Source organism: Urocitellus parryii, chromosome 5 (genome assembly GCF_045843805.1).
Source record: "Urocitellus parryii isolate mUroPar1 chromosome 5, mUroPar1.hap1, whole genome shotgun sequence".
Lineage (NCBI taxonomy): Eukaryota > Metazoa > Chordata > Mammalia > Rodentia > Sciuridae > Urocitellus > Urocitellus parryii.
Window position 1 is genome coordinate 188403625 of NC_135535.1, and position 16548 is coordinate 188420172.

Here is a 16548-nt window from a genome sequence, read left to right on the forward strand (position 1 = left end):
CACTTCTTTTAGATGCAGACCTTTGTAAGGGAAAAAAACAAACCTGAACTTGGAAAAGAGTTAGGGACAAATTGGACATAGCGAAAGGCCAAGAAGGTGGGGGATGCTCACAATAGGATGTGATGTGAAGCCAGAGCCATCATGGGTGAAGGGTGGGGTCACATGGATCAGAACAAATGAAGTCGGCTCCCACGGGAACCTGGGTTTTGTTCAAAGGGAAGAGCTTGATATGAGACTTTTCTGAAGCATCGTGTATGGAAATGAATAGACTTTGATTGCAGAGGAAAATGGTCAAGGAAATAGGACTGTGGAGACAAAGGAATGGATTTTAGTAAATACTATGCAAATTGTTTGTCAGATTGTCTTATGTTACTATTAGCTCAGAAAATACTTTCCGGTATAAAAGAGGATAAAATGAATCATGAAAATGATTTGTAAATAAAAGGTGCTAGACAAACTCAAAGTAGAGTGTCATTCATGCACAGCATACCCAAATGAGCCATTATTCCTGTGAGGTTATATTAACTTGTTTTTCTTTGAAAATCAAGCAGCTGACAAAAACTACAGCAGAGTTTAGTAAAAATAGCATTGAGTTGGAGTTGAGGCCCCTGGGCTTGACTTCCAGCTTTGTGACCAACTACCTGTGTGCTACTAGCAATTCTCCTAGGTTCTGTGAGCCTCAGAGAACTGCCCAGATGATCCCTCAGGATACTTTCAGTGATGAAAACATAATTCTCTAATCCTATGTGGTTGGGAAGCCCAGTGGTACTTTGTGCGGACAATTAAGGATTTGGGATGGGGTTCCTCTCTTCCAGGACTTTCTATATGTTTGACAAGACAACTTGTCGTTTGGGGGCATAACTAAATGAACCAACGTTTGGGTGGATTAAACAAATACATTTAAAGAGATATAAGTGAAACCTATCAGGAGTTGACTGTATGCTGGTGTTAAATATGCAAAAAGAGAGATATCATGCACAATACTCTTTTTCTCATCAGTTTCTTATAGTGAGGCATTTTATGAGTTTCCTTTTAAAAGTAATTCCAAATTTTTGGTTTTGTGTAAGCTTGCCTCATTGAGCCAAGTGCGGCCAAGGATGGCTTCAAGGGAAGAGAATTAGAGCTGATGTTGAAATAAGGGTAGAATTTAGGTAAATTGGGGAAGGTAAGAGAGGATTGTACTTCAAAAGACCTGAAAAGAGCTAGTCATGAGTTCATTCACAAATATTCATTGAGCCTTTACTTTCTTACACCTGACACTTGATAAGCACTATTAAAAAAAGGAAGCTAGATGTTGTTAATGTAACTGTACAAGCATTTTCATACTTTGATGACTGTTATGAAATAAAAGAACAGAGAGCCCAAAAGGAAGTGACATTAGATTTGGTGCTTCCCTTAGGATGCACTCTTTCTGCTGATGCCTGAAGTGTGAGTAGGATCTAAGTACATGAAGGGAAAGAAGGAGACATGTGGAGCGGAAGAAGAGTGTTCTGGGTAGCGAGGGGCAGCATGTGGAATGACCCTGAGACCAGAGAGATCCATGGCATGTTTGAGAAACCAAAAGGGAGCCAATGTGAATGGGATTTGGAAAATAAGGGGAAAGGGGAGACTCCTAAGGGCAAAGGCAAGTGGAAAATGAACTTGATGTTACTAATTTGCCAAAATGTAGACATCAATGTCAGTATGAGCCAGTTTCTGCCTGCTCCATTGGAGAAGGGCACTCTATACCATAGGGCGGACTTTGGGTTATGGGGCTAGCCTCATCTAAGCTTTGTGTCCTCAAATGGGCATTTAGAAACACAAGCATCTCTCCCAGGGAGTAGGACACTGTGTCGGAAAATAGAGCTTTGACCATCCAAAGGTAAACATGAAGTGTATGGAATCGGAGGCATAGTTAGAAGGCTAAGTCTGAAGGGTCATAGAGAACTATGACAAAAATATGTCAGCTGTCACGGTCTGCTTGAATTGCTTTCTTGCAAGTGTAACACCATCCAAGACTACATGTTTCCCTTTCCTTTGTTCATTATATTTAAGGAACACTAAATGAAAACCCTGAGCTCGGGCCGTCTCCTTATGTGAAGTCTAGGATTCCAATCTTCATAGACATCAGTATCAAGGAATGATCTCCAGTCCCCCCTTGCAGTCACCCAGCACAAAAAACACTTGAGACAATTAAATGTTGACCCCAGCAATTGCATCCAGCCCGGAATTATATGTCAGGCATTCTTGGTCCCTCTTCCTCAAACTAGGACTCCCACTGCACTGTACAGGGTGGAAAACAGAGCAGGATAGATACAGAGTATTTTTCTGGAGAGTCCACTTCACTTAAAGAATTTTGGAAGAAGAGCATCATTTATTTTAAGCAGATTTATTTTAGAGAAGACCACAAAATATCTATGGAATTTTAAGATGAGAATTAAAAAGGTGAAAATACCTGCCCTCATATCAAACTGCTTAAGGTCAAATCTCCAGATTTCTAGAGGGATGTTTGATTCCCTTTGGCAATTTGCACATGCTTTGATGGAAAGCTTTGAGAAGCAGTAGGTCTTAAATTGTTTTGTTTTTTTTAATTTTTTTGTCTTCTTTTTTTTTGATACTGTTTATAGGACATCTGTTTTTTTTGTATCAAATTCATAATGAATTTCATGAATTTGCTGTAAAAGGAGAATTTGGGGAAAGTTATTTTGTGTGTGTGTGTGTGTGTGTGTGTGTGTGTGTGTGTAACTTTCCTCTTTTAGGTTTCAAGGGGAAGTGTTTTGAAATTTCATAAACAATATGTATCTGTGTACATTATTCTGTTTTTATCTGCCAATCTTCAAGTTTTTGTTTTATCTACCTTATTGTGGGGGTGTCTCTTCCTTCCTCTTGAATCCTTGAGATTTCCTTGTTTGGAACCCTTTCTGACTCTGCCTTATCCTCTTTTCCGTTGTGTCCAGTTACACCAAAGAGCAGTAATCTAGGGCCAAGTGAAGAGCACCCTTGAAGGAAGATGAAATAATGTTTTCTGTTTATCTCCAACTTCTTTCCTAATGACCATAGTTTTTCATCTTGGATATCTGCAATTTGGGGGTGGAACTTATTCTTCAGGCCAACTTGTACTCATCCATTTTGACTTAGCCAATGGACCCTACCCAAGGCAACAGAACTGGGACTCCTTCCTGTGGACACTCAGCATTCCAGCTCTGCTTCCATTTGCATGGACCTTGTGTGTTGTGCTTACCTCTTGACATATATCGATTCCTAGGGAGGCCTTGAGTTTCTGCCAATCAGGGAAGATTGTGTTATTCTTCTTTGTTATCATTCATAACACTGAGGCTAGCACATGCTAGGTGCTCACTTAATATTGAATTAATGAATGAACGAAATGATTTCAGTTAATTTAGTAATTTATAGTTCCAAGATTCTTTTATTCATTTGGCCAAAGAACAAGTCTAATGCCAGAGATCAAAAACATAGAATATAAGTTGCTCCATTTCATAATACAGAGTTTTAGAAATGGAGTGGAAGTGACTTCAAGGTAGCATTTCCAGATAAAATACAGCATTCCCAGTTAAATTTGATTTTTAAATAAAAAATAGTAACTGTATGTCCTTAGTATTTCATGAGGCATATAAAACGTTATTAATTTTTTTTCCTGAAATACAAATTAGTTTGGAATTATGTATTTTTATTTGCTAAATCTAGCAATGCTATTTCATTGTCAAATAACCCTACTCTCTTCTTGAGGCAGGTGTACATCTACACTGAGAGATAGGACATTAAGTCTTGGTCCTTATAGATCATCTGGTGATCTGGATCAAGACATACCTTATCTCACCTAAAGTGTATTTTGAATCTGTTACCAAAGTGAAAAATGTACAGATTTCACAGAAAAATCTGAATTTTCAAGTTCCCTTGAAAAATGATAAAATCTGATGACACTGGACCAGCTCTGCTCTCTGTCTGTGGAACAGCTTAGGCCCCTTTTAGCTGGAGCATGAACTCCCTGTGTCTCTTCTTTCTCCCCATCACTATGGTGAAATGCCACCTGTCAAGCATCCTCACATTTGTACTCTGTTTCTTAGAGCTGAGAGGAAAGTGAACATCTTTTGAAGTTTTGTCTCTGTCAAAAACAGGAAAACAAAAGATATCCCTAGAGGATCAAGTGTTTCAATAAAAATGGGGAGAAAATCTCACTAATCTTTCTACCTGTGTTAAGTGCTTGCAAAATGGACCTGCATCTAAAGAATACAAATAATGTTTACTATTCTTACACTTCCCTCAAGTTTTCCTACCATGGTCTTGGAGGATTTGAGCTCTTGATCTTCACTAGAATGTAAGATTCTTGAAGGGAGACACTTTCTGTCTGTGTCTGTCCACTGATGGATCCTAAGCCCATAGAACAGCGCTTGGTTCTTAATGGGCACATGATCAATATTTGTTAAATCGAACAGTGAATGATATAAGGAGAGAGAGAGAGAGAGAGAGAGAGAGAGAGAGAGAGAGAGAGAGAGAAAATGAATGAACCTCAATGGCTAGATATCTTCAAAAAAGAAGGAAAAATGCTGCTGTCTGAAAAAGAATGGCAGAACTAGGTGAATAGTGTGTCTTTTAAAAATAAATGTCTTTATGGTGTAGCTCTCTTCTATCTATTTCCCAAGGTCAAGGAAGATGGCAGCTGAGGGACAAAGCTCTTGTCTGAGTCCTCAGAACATAGGGTAATAGTGGGTGGGTTTGTCCTCCCCAGTAATGAAGAAAGGGAATCTTTAGAGAATGCCTGAGGAAGGAACCCACACAGACTTGGCTGCTGTGTGGCCCTGGTTTCTCTTTTCTCTCTTGTGAGCACTGCTACAATCCGTGGGCTTTTCCCTGCTTTCTTTCTTTGGTTTTGTTTGCTTCCTTGATTTGCAGCACTGGAAATGAAACTCAGGGCCTTGCACATGCCAGGGAAGTGCTCTAGCCCTGAGCTACACCCGCAGCCGGCGTCATTTTATTTCAAGTCAACAACCATCATGAGCATAATTCAGCAAAATGCTACCTGGAAACCTATAGATTTTTATTTTTTTGGAAAAATGCAGGGAGTTATACATCAAGTTGGAGCTTTCCTACAGGGAAGAGCTTTTATATAAATGTATTCCCACTCCTCCTTCCTTTCTAAGAGGGAGATGGGGTGACTCAAGGGAATCTGACCTGAGTACTAAAAGATCGCCTAAATGTAAGATACCAGCAAACTCTATATTTTGTTGCCTTTTCTGACTCTGTCTTATTATCTCTGTAAGATTATTATGCATTTCTATTTCTTAGACAGTATCTTTGGGGGGTGGGGTATATAGGACAGAGAAATATAAGTAGATGAAGGTTTGACTGAACCACAGATTCAACAATCTGGCCCTGAGCTGGACTTCTGGCCTTTCAACGAAATACCCAGGTAAAGACAGGGAAGCAACAGAGAAACGCAGCAAGATCTGTCACCATCAGCTGGCTCCAGCTGCCTGCTCCCTGTCGTGGTATGGGATGCCTGTGGTTTCCTGGGGCTGGGATAACAGAGTGCCCTATGCCAGCTGACTTAATGACAGAAAGTTATTGTTTCACAGTCCTGGAGGCTGGAATGATAAAACCAAGATGTTGGGAGAGCCAGACTTCCTCTGAGACTCGTGGAGGATTCCTTCCCGGCCTCTCCCTGGCATCTGGTGGGTTGCATCAATCTGAGACATCCAGTGGTGTGTGGGTGAATCTCCAATCCTCTGTTTTCACATGACCTTCTCCCTGTGTGTCTTCACCTTGTCTTTCCTCGGTGGCTGCCTGTCTCCTTATAAGGACGGCAATCATATGAACTAAGGTCCACCCTAATGACCTCATCTTAGCCTGATTATATTTGCAACGACCCTATTTCTCAATTACCTCTGTAAGATCACATGGAGAAACGTGGGGAGTTTGGACTTCAGCATGGCTTGTTGGCAAGATGTATATTGACCTCATGGCAGTGCCCAATGCTCCTAATGACCTTATATTATTTTTTTTGTACTTAAACTTTCCAGGTACAATCCGTTGTTCTTTCTGTAGAATATGCCATTGATTAAATTGCCTTTTTAGTTGGCCAGCTATCAGATGCTTTCCCCTGGCAGGCTGATGTAATTAGGGAACTAATAACTGAATCAATAAGGAAAAGATCAGGTTCTTTCATATTTTCCACTTGTTCCGATGATTCATTTAGGATTCTGCGTGTGTGTTGCTGCTGCAGATGAGCTTGTTAAGGATATGGGTGCTGTGATCTGGTTTGTTCTCTGGTAATGTTCAGGGATGATGTCTTTGCAGGGATGGGCATCATGAGGCAGGATGTGGAGCAGAATGTGGGCCTCATATAGGAAGCATTGTATAAAAAAGGGGCATTTTTAAAGATGTTTATTGTTTGGAAGGCAGAATAAATGCATTGGGTTGAAGGTATGAAGGGAAATATTATAAGCATCATGTGCACCCACACAGTACCTGTCCCAGGAAGGATTCACCAGTGTCCATGACAGTTTCTGTGATATACTACTGTTCCATGGAAAATCCCATTTTCTTTGACTAATTCTAGTTACCTCATCAAAATCTTGAAGTTTTAATTCTTGACCTTTAAATTTTCAAAAAAATTTAGTTAGTGCATTAAAATTATACATAAAATAAAATTTATAGTGATACAGTTAAGTATGAACATAGCAAAATTTTGTCAGTTCTATTCCTCAGTTTCTTCCATTTCCAACCTTTTAAGAAGTAACTTGAGAGAAAATATAGTAACATATACATTATAATCAGAAACTTACTAAAATAAGCATAGAAATACAATAAAATGTTAGTTTATAATACATATTCACTATAAAAATCTGGAAATGATGAAACTCTTTTAAAAACCTGTAAATTACTCATAATCTTACAACTCAGAGATAACCACTGCTAATATTTGGGTATAGTTCCTTCTAATATGTTTCAATAAATTTTTATAATATCTAAATAAAATTGATGCCAATAGATATGTTTATAATTTAAATGAACAATAAATATATCATGAGCGTTTTCATACCATTAAATAATCTTCTAAATCTTACTACTGAATGTTCAGCATGTGTTTCATTTTCATCTGAATGTTCAAACTTTAATATTTTAGTTACAAAAGTAATACATGAAAATAATAATTTTTAAAAATCTTGATGAACAAAAGAAGGAAATACTGATTTACCACAGTTTTTTCATTATAGTCATAAATAATTTTAATATCAAGGCACAAATGCACTGTTGGGTAAATATAGGCATTGCTGTCTTCCACTGACCTGGGCTTTTTTTTTTATTTTTTATAACCCTAGCATTTAATTTCGTGCCAAGAGTATGGTGACTATTTAACTTTTAGTGAATGAATGAATGCATGAATGACTGAATGAACATTTAAATGAAGGGGAAGAACAAATGTGTAAGCTAAGAGACTGCAAAATCTAGCTTGTGGTAGAATAAAAATACATTTCAGACTCAGCAACTTGCTATAGATTGAGAGACAAGGTAGCTAACCCAAGGCCCTTAATGAATTGCAGCTTGCTCTTTCTGTTCATCTGAATCAGCCTCTAGGCAGAGAATTCAATTTAATTTTTTCCCCATCAGTCAAACTGAAGAGCTGAAAAAGCAAAACCAAAGACAAGGGAGGCAGCAGGTGGAACAGGCTTGTATGAGATCAGCACCATCCTTTCTGTGTTGGGAAGAGCATAGGATGAGAGGATCTTCCCCTAGGGGTGGGCCCAGGAAGCACTCTCCCTGGTGGGAGGACTGATGGCTTTCCTAGAGGACAGGGACCCCAACAGTGTTTTGTGACCCTCATGGTTTTGGCCTGTTTGAAGCAGAAGAAGATGCAATCCTGTTGGGTTTTATTTGAAGGAATTTGGGGGCCTCCATTTGCTGTGTTTGAAATCAGGGTTGACAGAGAGATCTTTTGAGTTATAGGAGGTTCCAAAGTCTCTTCTACATGAATTGGAAAACATGTGCCTTAAGTCTGAGCATTTGTCTCTCAGACACCTGCCATGGGAAGGAGAGGGAACCATTTCTTAAAACTCTACATGGATAACTCAGTCCTTGCAATTAAATGAACGGATGTATTCTTCCAAGTGGGATGATATGGTCCTTGCAAAGTCTCTTTTTCCTCCCCCCGCCAGTGTAAATATACAGTAAGTATATATAGACAAACATTCACAAATAGATACATAGATAGATGGACAGGTAGTCAATCTCTTCCTCCTTTTGACCAGCAAGAGTCGTCATATCCCATCTTCGTCCTAGGAGTTTCCCAGCATCCAAGCTCAAGACATCGGCCATATTGTCACCTTTGCTCTTACTGCGTTTTCCACCCAGTAAGTCTCCATACACCTTCTCTCCTATCCACACCACCCATCTCTAAGGGCTTTGCTCAAGACATATTTCTCAGGAAACCTTATTGTTCTATTTCTACCCATCAATCTGTCCAGTTGATGACTTCCAGAATATCAGCTTTTACTCTGTTGCCCCCTTGATGTGGCTTCTCTGTATGTATATCTGAAGGTCAGGGAAAAGTTACACTGGTCTCTTTCTAAAAAACTAGATGTGAAGCACAGAAAGACAAACTGAACATGACTCACATGTATGTGAAATCTAGAAAAAGTGAACCTCATTGAAGTCAAGAGTAGATGATTGGTTTTGGGGTTTGAAGAATAAAGTTTAGGGTTGAAAGAACTGGAAAAAGGGAGATTTTAATCATACAATACAATATTTTAGTTATACAGGAAGAATAAGCCCTGTGATCCATTTCACAGAATGGTTAACTATAATAAATTCATCATATATTTCAAAATTTCTAAAAGAATAGACAAGTATTTTACCACATACAAAAAGATAAGTTATGTGAGGTGATGGATTTGTTAATGAACATGATTTAGTCATTCCAAAATATATTCTGAAGCATATGTCAAAACATCACATTATACTTCATAAATATAATATCTAGTTATTATTTTTCATTTAAAAATAATTAGAAGTGGTCTTGTGTGTACATAACTTATTGGGTTTAGAGCCAGTATTGCTTTATTCACTAAGTTGGTAAATATAGAAAGGGACTTAGAGGCAAATGGGGGATAGTTTTGTCTGTTTTCCTCATATTCAGAGTTGGACACACATAGAAATTAGTCTTATTTATGAAAGTGAGAATCCAGTTTGCATAAATACTTTGAGACTTTATGTGTTTATGTGTGATGGTCGAGTTTATGTGTGATGGTAGAAACTTGTGGTTGGCATCCTGATTTTGCAGATAGTTCCTATTGACACTTTTCAGCACCAATAGTTGATGCCTTCAAATGCAAATACTAATTTATGTGTACACTTCACTATCTTATAGGCTATATTGAAGATTGAAAGAAATGGTTCAAATTGATTCTCTCTCTCCCTTTCTCTCTCTCCCCACATGTACATGCATGTAAATGCATAACTTACTAACTTTCTGTATATGATTGTGTATCTATATACCTATCTATATAAATGTCACTTACTATACAAAGAGATAATTTTTCATGCTGCCAGAATTTTAAAAATTGCTGGATTAAATTGAAATGCATCAGAGTTTCTGCAAGTTCTGTAAAACTTTGAGATTTTCAGAAGTTCATACAGAAAAGGATTTTTCTCTGAATTGTAAGGTTGGAACTTTTATGACTTAGAACTTCACAGATGGTGATGTTCGGAAGAGCACAGCCCTACAGTTAAGAGATACTGGGAAGGTTATTTCAGGACTATACTTTACCTGCCCTCTTTCTATAAACTCGAGCACCCTTTATTTCTGGCTTCGTTTATTCCACAACCTGTAAACGTTTGTGGAAAAGAAACGTAAACATGGGGGGATTATCATGATATGCTAGCACCAGTTCCATGGAAGGAGACTTGAACCAAGCATCAGAAAACTGAAATCCTAGTTCCTTTGGTCAAAACTTAACTTCTCCAAAACTGAGTTTCATGAAATAGGAAGTGGGAGTGCTCACCTGTTATGTGCCAACCACTGATACACAAAGGTGAATCAGGCATAGATCAACTCTGCCTACAAAGATCAGAGGTTGCTTAAGGACATGTGTTTAAGTTAGTAATGGCTACCCCACTTTCCTTTCTGGATTATTGTAAGTTTCAAATGTATGTGAATAAGCCACAAGTCATAATAATAATAATAATAATAATTATTATTATTATATATTATAGTAATGAATTATGATTATATATTATATAATCATCATAATTATTATTATTATTTAATTGTAGTTTGACTCAGATATTATACTTCGGTTCACTTATGTAAATGAAAGAAATCCCTTCTTCGTCTCTTACAAGTTGTTGTCCTGTCCTGGATATAAAGGGGTTAGAATCTACCTCCTTAAAATAAGTGAACATGGAATCAGACTCCATCAGTTATCCAGAAGGTTCTCTTTTATTTTCCCAGAGTCCGAGGTATCCTTTGGATTTTTTTCTCATCCCATGAGTGGCGATCCATCCCGACCTGTTTATTTTTAATTACAGATATTATGAGGCAGATATTTCATGAACGCATTGTATGTATTCAAGGAATGTAGACACAACTAAACAACAGACAGATTTGAAAGATATCCCCATATATCACCCCATGTTCAGTGCTCAGTAGAAACAAAAGATGAGAAAGATGAGAGATGAGTGGGCTGGAATGCTTAGAAAATGCTTTTTTGTGAAGGCCAGATTTGCGCTCGCTTTCATGGGTGGGTAAATTTTATTTAAACATAAGGGTGGCCTATCCTTGCTGTCTTGCAAAGATGTGGGAGTATAAATGAGCCTGATATCTCTGGTGGCATTGAGGCATTCCATTTCACATCATCCATATCAAAGCAGTAATAGAAAACAGTGAAAGAGCACAACATTTTGCATTTAATATTGGCTCAGATATTAGCTAGTGAACATTTCTACACATATGTTCTGCTTTTCCTGGGAGTATGGAATCTGACCTTTCTTTATCTTCATGTCCCTCAGAGTATCCTGTGTGTAGGAGTTGTTCAGTAAATTGCTTTTTAGTAAATGTTGCTGGATTGTTTGAAGTGTAACTAGAGACTACATGGAGTTTGAAGAAAAAAGACGTAATTTTATGAAGGGATTTATCCCTAAAACAGGCAGTGATGGCCATTGGAAGTGGATTTATACCCAGCTCAAAAACACTAGTTGATCTGGCATCTTCTTTGCTAAGATAGCCAAACATGGCTGCATTTTTAGTTGGTCATATTCTGGGGTTTTAGTTGGGTCCAGTGGATGCCTACTTGGGTGTGTTAGCACTTTGGTGTTGGGATGGTCCGGGGAGGACACCTGTGTTCCTGTTTAACAGTGGTGCTTACCTTCTCCTCATTTCATTGTTTTGCAGCTCTACAGCTCCATGGACTTTGGAAGACGGTGGCAGCTCATGCATGAGCGCATCACACCTAACAGGTTTTACTGGTAAGCCACTTCCCCACACGCGTCACACTCTTGGTAAAGAACTATGAGAGAGCAGAGTACTGTGGGTAGCCCTGGACACCTTTAGCACTTGAAATCAAATGTGATCTAGCCCTTTGATACTCAAAGAGGAGTTCATGGATCAGCAGCAACAGCATCACCGGGGAACTTGTTAGAAGTGCAGAATCACAGGCTCCATGGAGATTTGTGGAACTGAAATCGGCATTTAATATGATCCCTTGAGGATTCTTGTGCCCATGAAAATTTGAGAAGTACTAGATTAGAAAAGGGTCATGATTGGGTGCTCTTAGGGACATTCTAAGCTCCCTTCTTTTTCAAAAAGCATACATTTTATGTACCTATTCTTAAAATAACCAGTATTTCCCCAAATGTACATTGAAGAATAGTAATCGTACTAAAGTCTTCTCCTATCATAGGAGATTTTGTGGTCAAATAAATTTAGGACATGATTACCCAGGTCTACATTCCTGGAGACTCACAATTCACATATTAGGACATTAAAGACCCTGGAGGAGCATGAGGAAAGAAGCCTGCCAGACCTGGCATCACCGATTCTTGAATTCATTGCATACAATCCTGCCCTCCCGTCACACCTGATAATTCCTCAGAACTACCTCCATGGTGCAGCATTTGAAAACACATTTTTATAAGTGTGACTCCATGTTTCAAATGAAAAATTAGCCCTTCCTCTTAATCAGAAAGTGTTTTCATTAATAGGTGCATCCATTCTTAGGCGCCTACTGTTTTTACCTTGGTTATAACAAGTTCACTATAAATTTGCCTTGTACGATTCCTTGCTCTACTGTGAAAATGCTTCTTACCTGTATCTTGCTTTCATTTCAGCAGAAAAAGGAACAGACGAAGGGGTAGGATAAATCACAGACCAAAGTATCTACTATACTTGATGATAATTAAGTATCTACTATACTTAATTCAAAACCAAAACCAAAATTTACAATGTCTGAAAGTCACACCTATTACTGCATTTTTCAAACAGCTTATTTCTGTTCCCTTTTAAAAAAAATCACAGGATAGCTATTTATGCCTTGCACAACATAGGCTGTTATGTGTGTGTGTTGGGGGACAATGGTGACAAGTATCTTGTGTACATATACATTCACCCCCACATCTTTGGAAGCAGTGGTTTCACCTGGTCCACTCTGCATCCATAGAACTATGTCCATAATTATAAATGGTGATTGCCTATGCCTACTGTAAAAATCAACTGGTTTATAGTACACAGTTCAGAGTGCCTGGAAGAGAAAGAGAAATCGGGAGTATTGCTCTCCACTCAACACCTTGTCTATTCTCATTACTTTTGTTCCTATGGGCCAACTATTATTTCATCTATAACTCTTATTATAGCTATTATTTGGTCCATGTTTGGTACACCAGATTTTTCAATACACCAAGGCAGAATAAGGTAATATTTGTTTTTCTGATATTCCAGACAACTAACTATAGCCTTTGCTCAGCTGAGATGGACCCATTTCTCATTGTGCCATTCTCAGTGTGCTCAAAATTCCCTCCAAATAGAGGAAAAGGGCTTCTGCTGTTTCTGGAACAAACTCTTCTGATGATAAGGCAGTCGGCCAACTTGGGAGTCAAGTTGATGGAGAAGGAAAACACAGTAGACTGCATGAGCCTTGTCATCATTTCTGAAGGAAATTAGATTAAGTGGATGAAGGGCCGCATTTTCCTATCTTTTGCAAAGAACAAGATGAGAATGCTGCAGCTGCTGCCCCCTGCCCCACCCCCTTTCTTTGTGTAGCAGGAAGAATAAATCCCCAGGTCCTGATCATTGTATTTCATCTCTCCTCCACTCTGTGATTCTTTCATATATGCCCCATGGGGAAATATAAAAGTTAGTGCCCGTGCTGGCTAGCCAAGGGGTAGCTGAACATCCCATTTTTGTAATTATCACTTCTTTGTTTCTGATGTATAATTGCTGAGATTATTCTTTTAGGTGTCATAGGAGTCACAGAGGAAGAGCCTATTTTATGTAATATGTTTGTTTTTTTTTCTTCTCCAAATACAGAATCCAAGGTTGTCTAAAGTTCTAAACCATTTATACAGAGAAGACGTGGTGCTGTACATATTAGGGATGTGTTTTATATCGCCTTAAGAAAAGACAAAATGTGCATCTATCTGAGGATAGAGCAAAGTTCAGCTTTGGTGAAACTTCTTTAACCTATGTTTTCCTCATTCTGTAATGGGAATAATGCTTTTCCATCAGTTGCATAAGGTTTTTGACAGAATCAGATGTGATCAAGTGGAGACTTGGCAATTTTACTTCTCTACTTTAGACTTACAATCTGTAAATTATAGGTCTTTAAGTATGCTGTGCCGAAGTACTTGAAGTACTTTAAGTACTATGTTGATTAGCAATCCTGAAGAACATAACTTATAAATGAATCTTTTGCTGGGCCACGAATGTGAATGACATTCACATGGTTGGGCAATGTGCCTATGGACCCCTGATAACTTCTGAATGGGTCTAATTTATTGTCAAGAATCTACACCTCACCCTAACGTTGTTCTCTAATCTCTTGTCTGTTGTGGTGGTTGCTGTCATGTACATGGAAATGCATTGGGAATTGAGAGGTGCTATCATCATTATCATTATTTTTTTTTCTTCACTTTTTGTTTGTGCCCCAGAGTGCTTGTGGGGTAGGCAGGGTGTGGGGTATGGTATCCATCAACATCAGTAACAAAAGCTTCATCTGGAGAAAATATTTTGTTTTTATGAATTCTAACCATTCTAACAGCATCCGGAGGTCACCTAGGACTCTTTCACCCTGAAATGACTCAGCCATCAATCTCATGTCTCAGGAAAAGGGACAGCTGACCTAAAAGCTCCTAGTTAACCTGGTTCTAGGTTAGCACGTACTCCCATTCATTACCCCAACTGCTTCAGAAGTAAGAATTTGTAGGGAGAGCATGTGAGTAGAATAAATATCCTAACATTTCCCCTTCACTCTTCCTATACTTTGCTTGGGTAGAGTGGTAGTCATGGGGAGGGGTGTTCTGTTCCCCCGCCCCTTTATAATCCTACTGAGCTGCAAATGAATAATATTCCCACCTTTCCCTTGGAAGATCTTTACCAGGCAGGCACACTCTGCAAGTGGAAAGGTGTTTTCTCTGCACATCCAATCTGAACAATTGTGGCTCACAGCTTTACCCCTATGGTCCTGCACTCTTCCCAGGTGTTTGCCCTCTTTGGGAATTCTTTTCAATTACATCACGGAGGGATCAGGTCTTCTTGAAGTCCCTATAAAACTGGAATTTCCTCCCAGTGCCTCTGATTTCTAATGGCATTCACTAGTATAGAATCGTGAAATGGGAAAATAATATCTCAAGGGTTCCCCTCTTTTGCAAACATAGTCATTTGCCATCTCTTCTTAATTATTCTCTCTACTGAAAGGGGATGAGATCCTTCTTATCATTCTACAAGAAAGTGTTTTGATAAAGTAATATCCATTAAGATGTCAGGAACTTCAATTTTTACCCCCTTAACCAATGTCTGGGGCGCTTGGATTGCAACCTGGATAGTCTTGAGAGTTAGAAACCCTCTAAAATGTCAAGGGGTATAGAAGTTCCAGATCGGACATGTTAGAAGATGCAGGGCAAGGGAGTCTTGAAGACTGCTCCTTGATCTGCTCTGAAGCTAGATTGCTGCTATAGAGTGGCTGATGTGTAGTGATATTCAGAATGGGCTCTCGGTCTCTGTTGTACTTTTCTCAAGGCCAGCCTGCAGAATTGTAGATTTCTAGTGGTGGTTGTATCAACAGCTTCTAATCTGCTCTTTAAGAAAGGCCACAGAGTCAATGGTAAGAACAGAAAGGCAAAGTGTGTCCATCTTGGTGTGTGTAGACAGGAGGTCCTGGAAAAAGTCCTTTAACAGAGAAAGGGGTGGCCTGGAATAAAAGTATATAGTAGAAGTCCTATCTTACATTGTTTTTATTTTCCAAGTCTCCTTTTTATGTGCATAATACTATTACATGTGAATTCGTACAATCTGCCTTTCCCCTCTTAATCTTCTATTACAGTGATTTTATGTCCTTATAAAATCTTTATAATCATCACTTTTAATTATCCGTGCAACATTTCATGATGCAAAGATACATCCTTTATTACTCTGGCTTATTTTTATTGGACACTGAAAATTCTCAGTTTTCATTATCATAAGTAATGGTTTCATTGATATTTTTATGCATAGTTCTTTCTTATCTAGAATTGCTTTCTTGGCCCACTGTCCTAGGTAGCCCAAATAAAAACTTGATTGTGTTTTTCCTAGCATCAGCAGAGTATTAGATTCCATTGGTGCGGTCTCTACATTCAACACTGAAAGAATTTCTGAGTAATGTAGTTTTTACTGAATATTTTCTTCAGGGAGTTGCAAAAAAAAATAAACATGATATCACACAATTCATGACTCTTTCTGAAACTCTTCCATCCACATCTGTCTCTTCTATGTCCTTATTGTCATTAAGAGTTATCTTCTCACCATTTTTCATGGGCTCTAAGACAATTTTGTTATAGGGTTTTATTGTCTACTGTCTATTCCCTTCCAGAGTTCCCACTACACCTATGTCCTTTCCCTCAAGTATCATAGCTTTTTAAATATAGAACCATCTTCCATCTCTCCTTTACTCTCCACTTATCACACTCACCCATCCCCAGAAAATCAGTATAATATTCCTTATGTGCATATTCCTTGGGATATGGGGGGTGAGATATTGGTAATAGAGTTTAATATTTCTGATTTAAGTGTGACTAGAAGAGAAGTTGTTACATCAAAAGTTGTACATTTGAAGTATCTTAAAATCTGTCACAGAAATCACATGTTATTGTATATTCCAATCTATAGTATATGACAGTACCAGCCCTTTTATAGTTAATATACAGTTTCTTCTTGTGGTAGAAAGCCTTCAAGATGGCCTCCAATGATGTCTACCTTCTGGAAATGATGACATTCTATAGTCCCCTTTTCCATGAGAGCAGGCTGGATTTAGTGGCTTGCTATTCTTGAAGAGAATGAGAAAGAAAGTTACAATGAGATTTCACTTG

The 16548-nt window shown here is 38.4% G+C and overlaps 1 protein-coding gene across 1 annotated transcript in view; it reads left to right on the top strand.

Annotated features, from left to right (window-relative positions):
- Positions 1 to 16548, top strand: part of Sorcs3 (sortilin related VPS10 domain containing receptor 3) — a 616840-nt gene that overhangs the window by 385858 nt on the left and 214434 nt on the right. The window contains exon 5 of the mRNA XM_026401144.2: positions 11387 to 11460. Coding sequence (XP_026256929.2) covers positions 11387 to 11460 — 74 coding nt within the window. The remainder of the gene's footprint in view (positions 1 to 11386; positions 11461 to 16548) is intronic.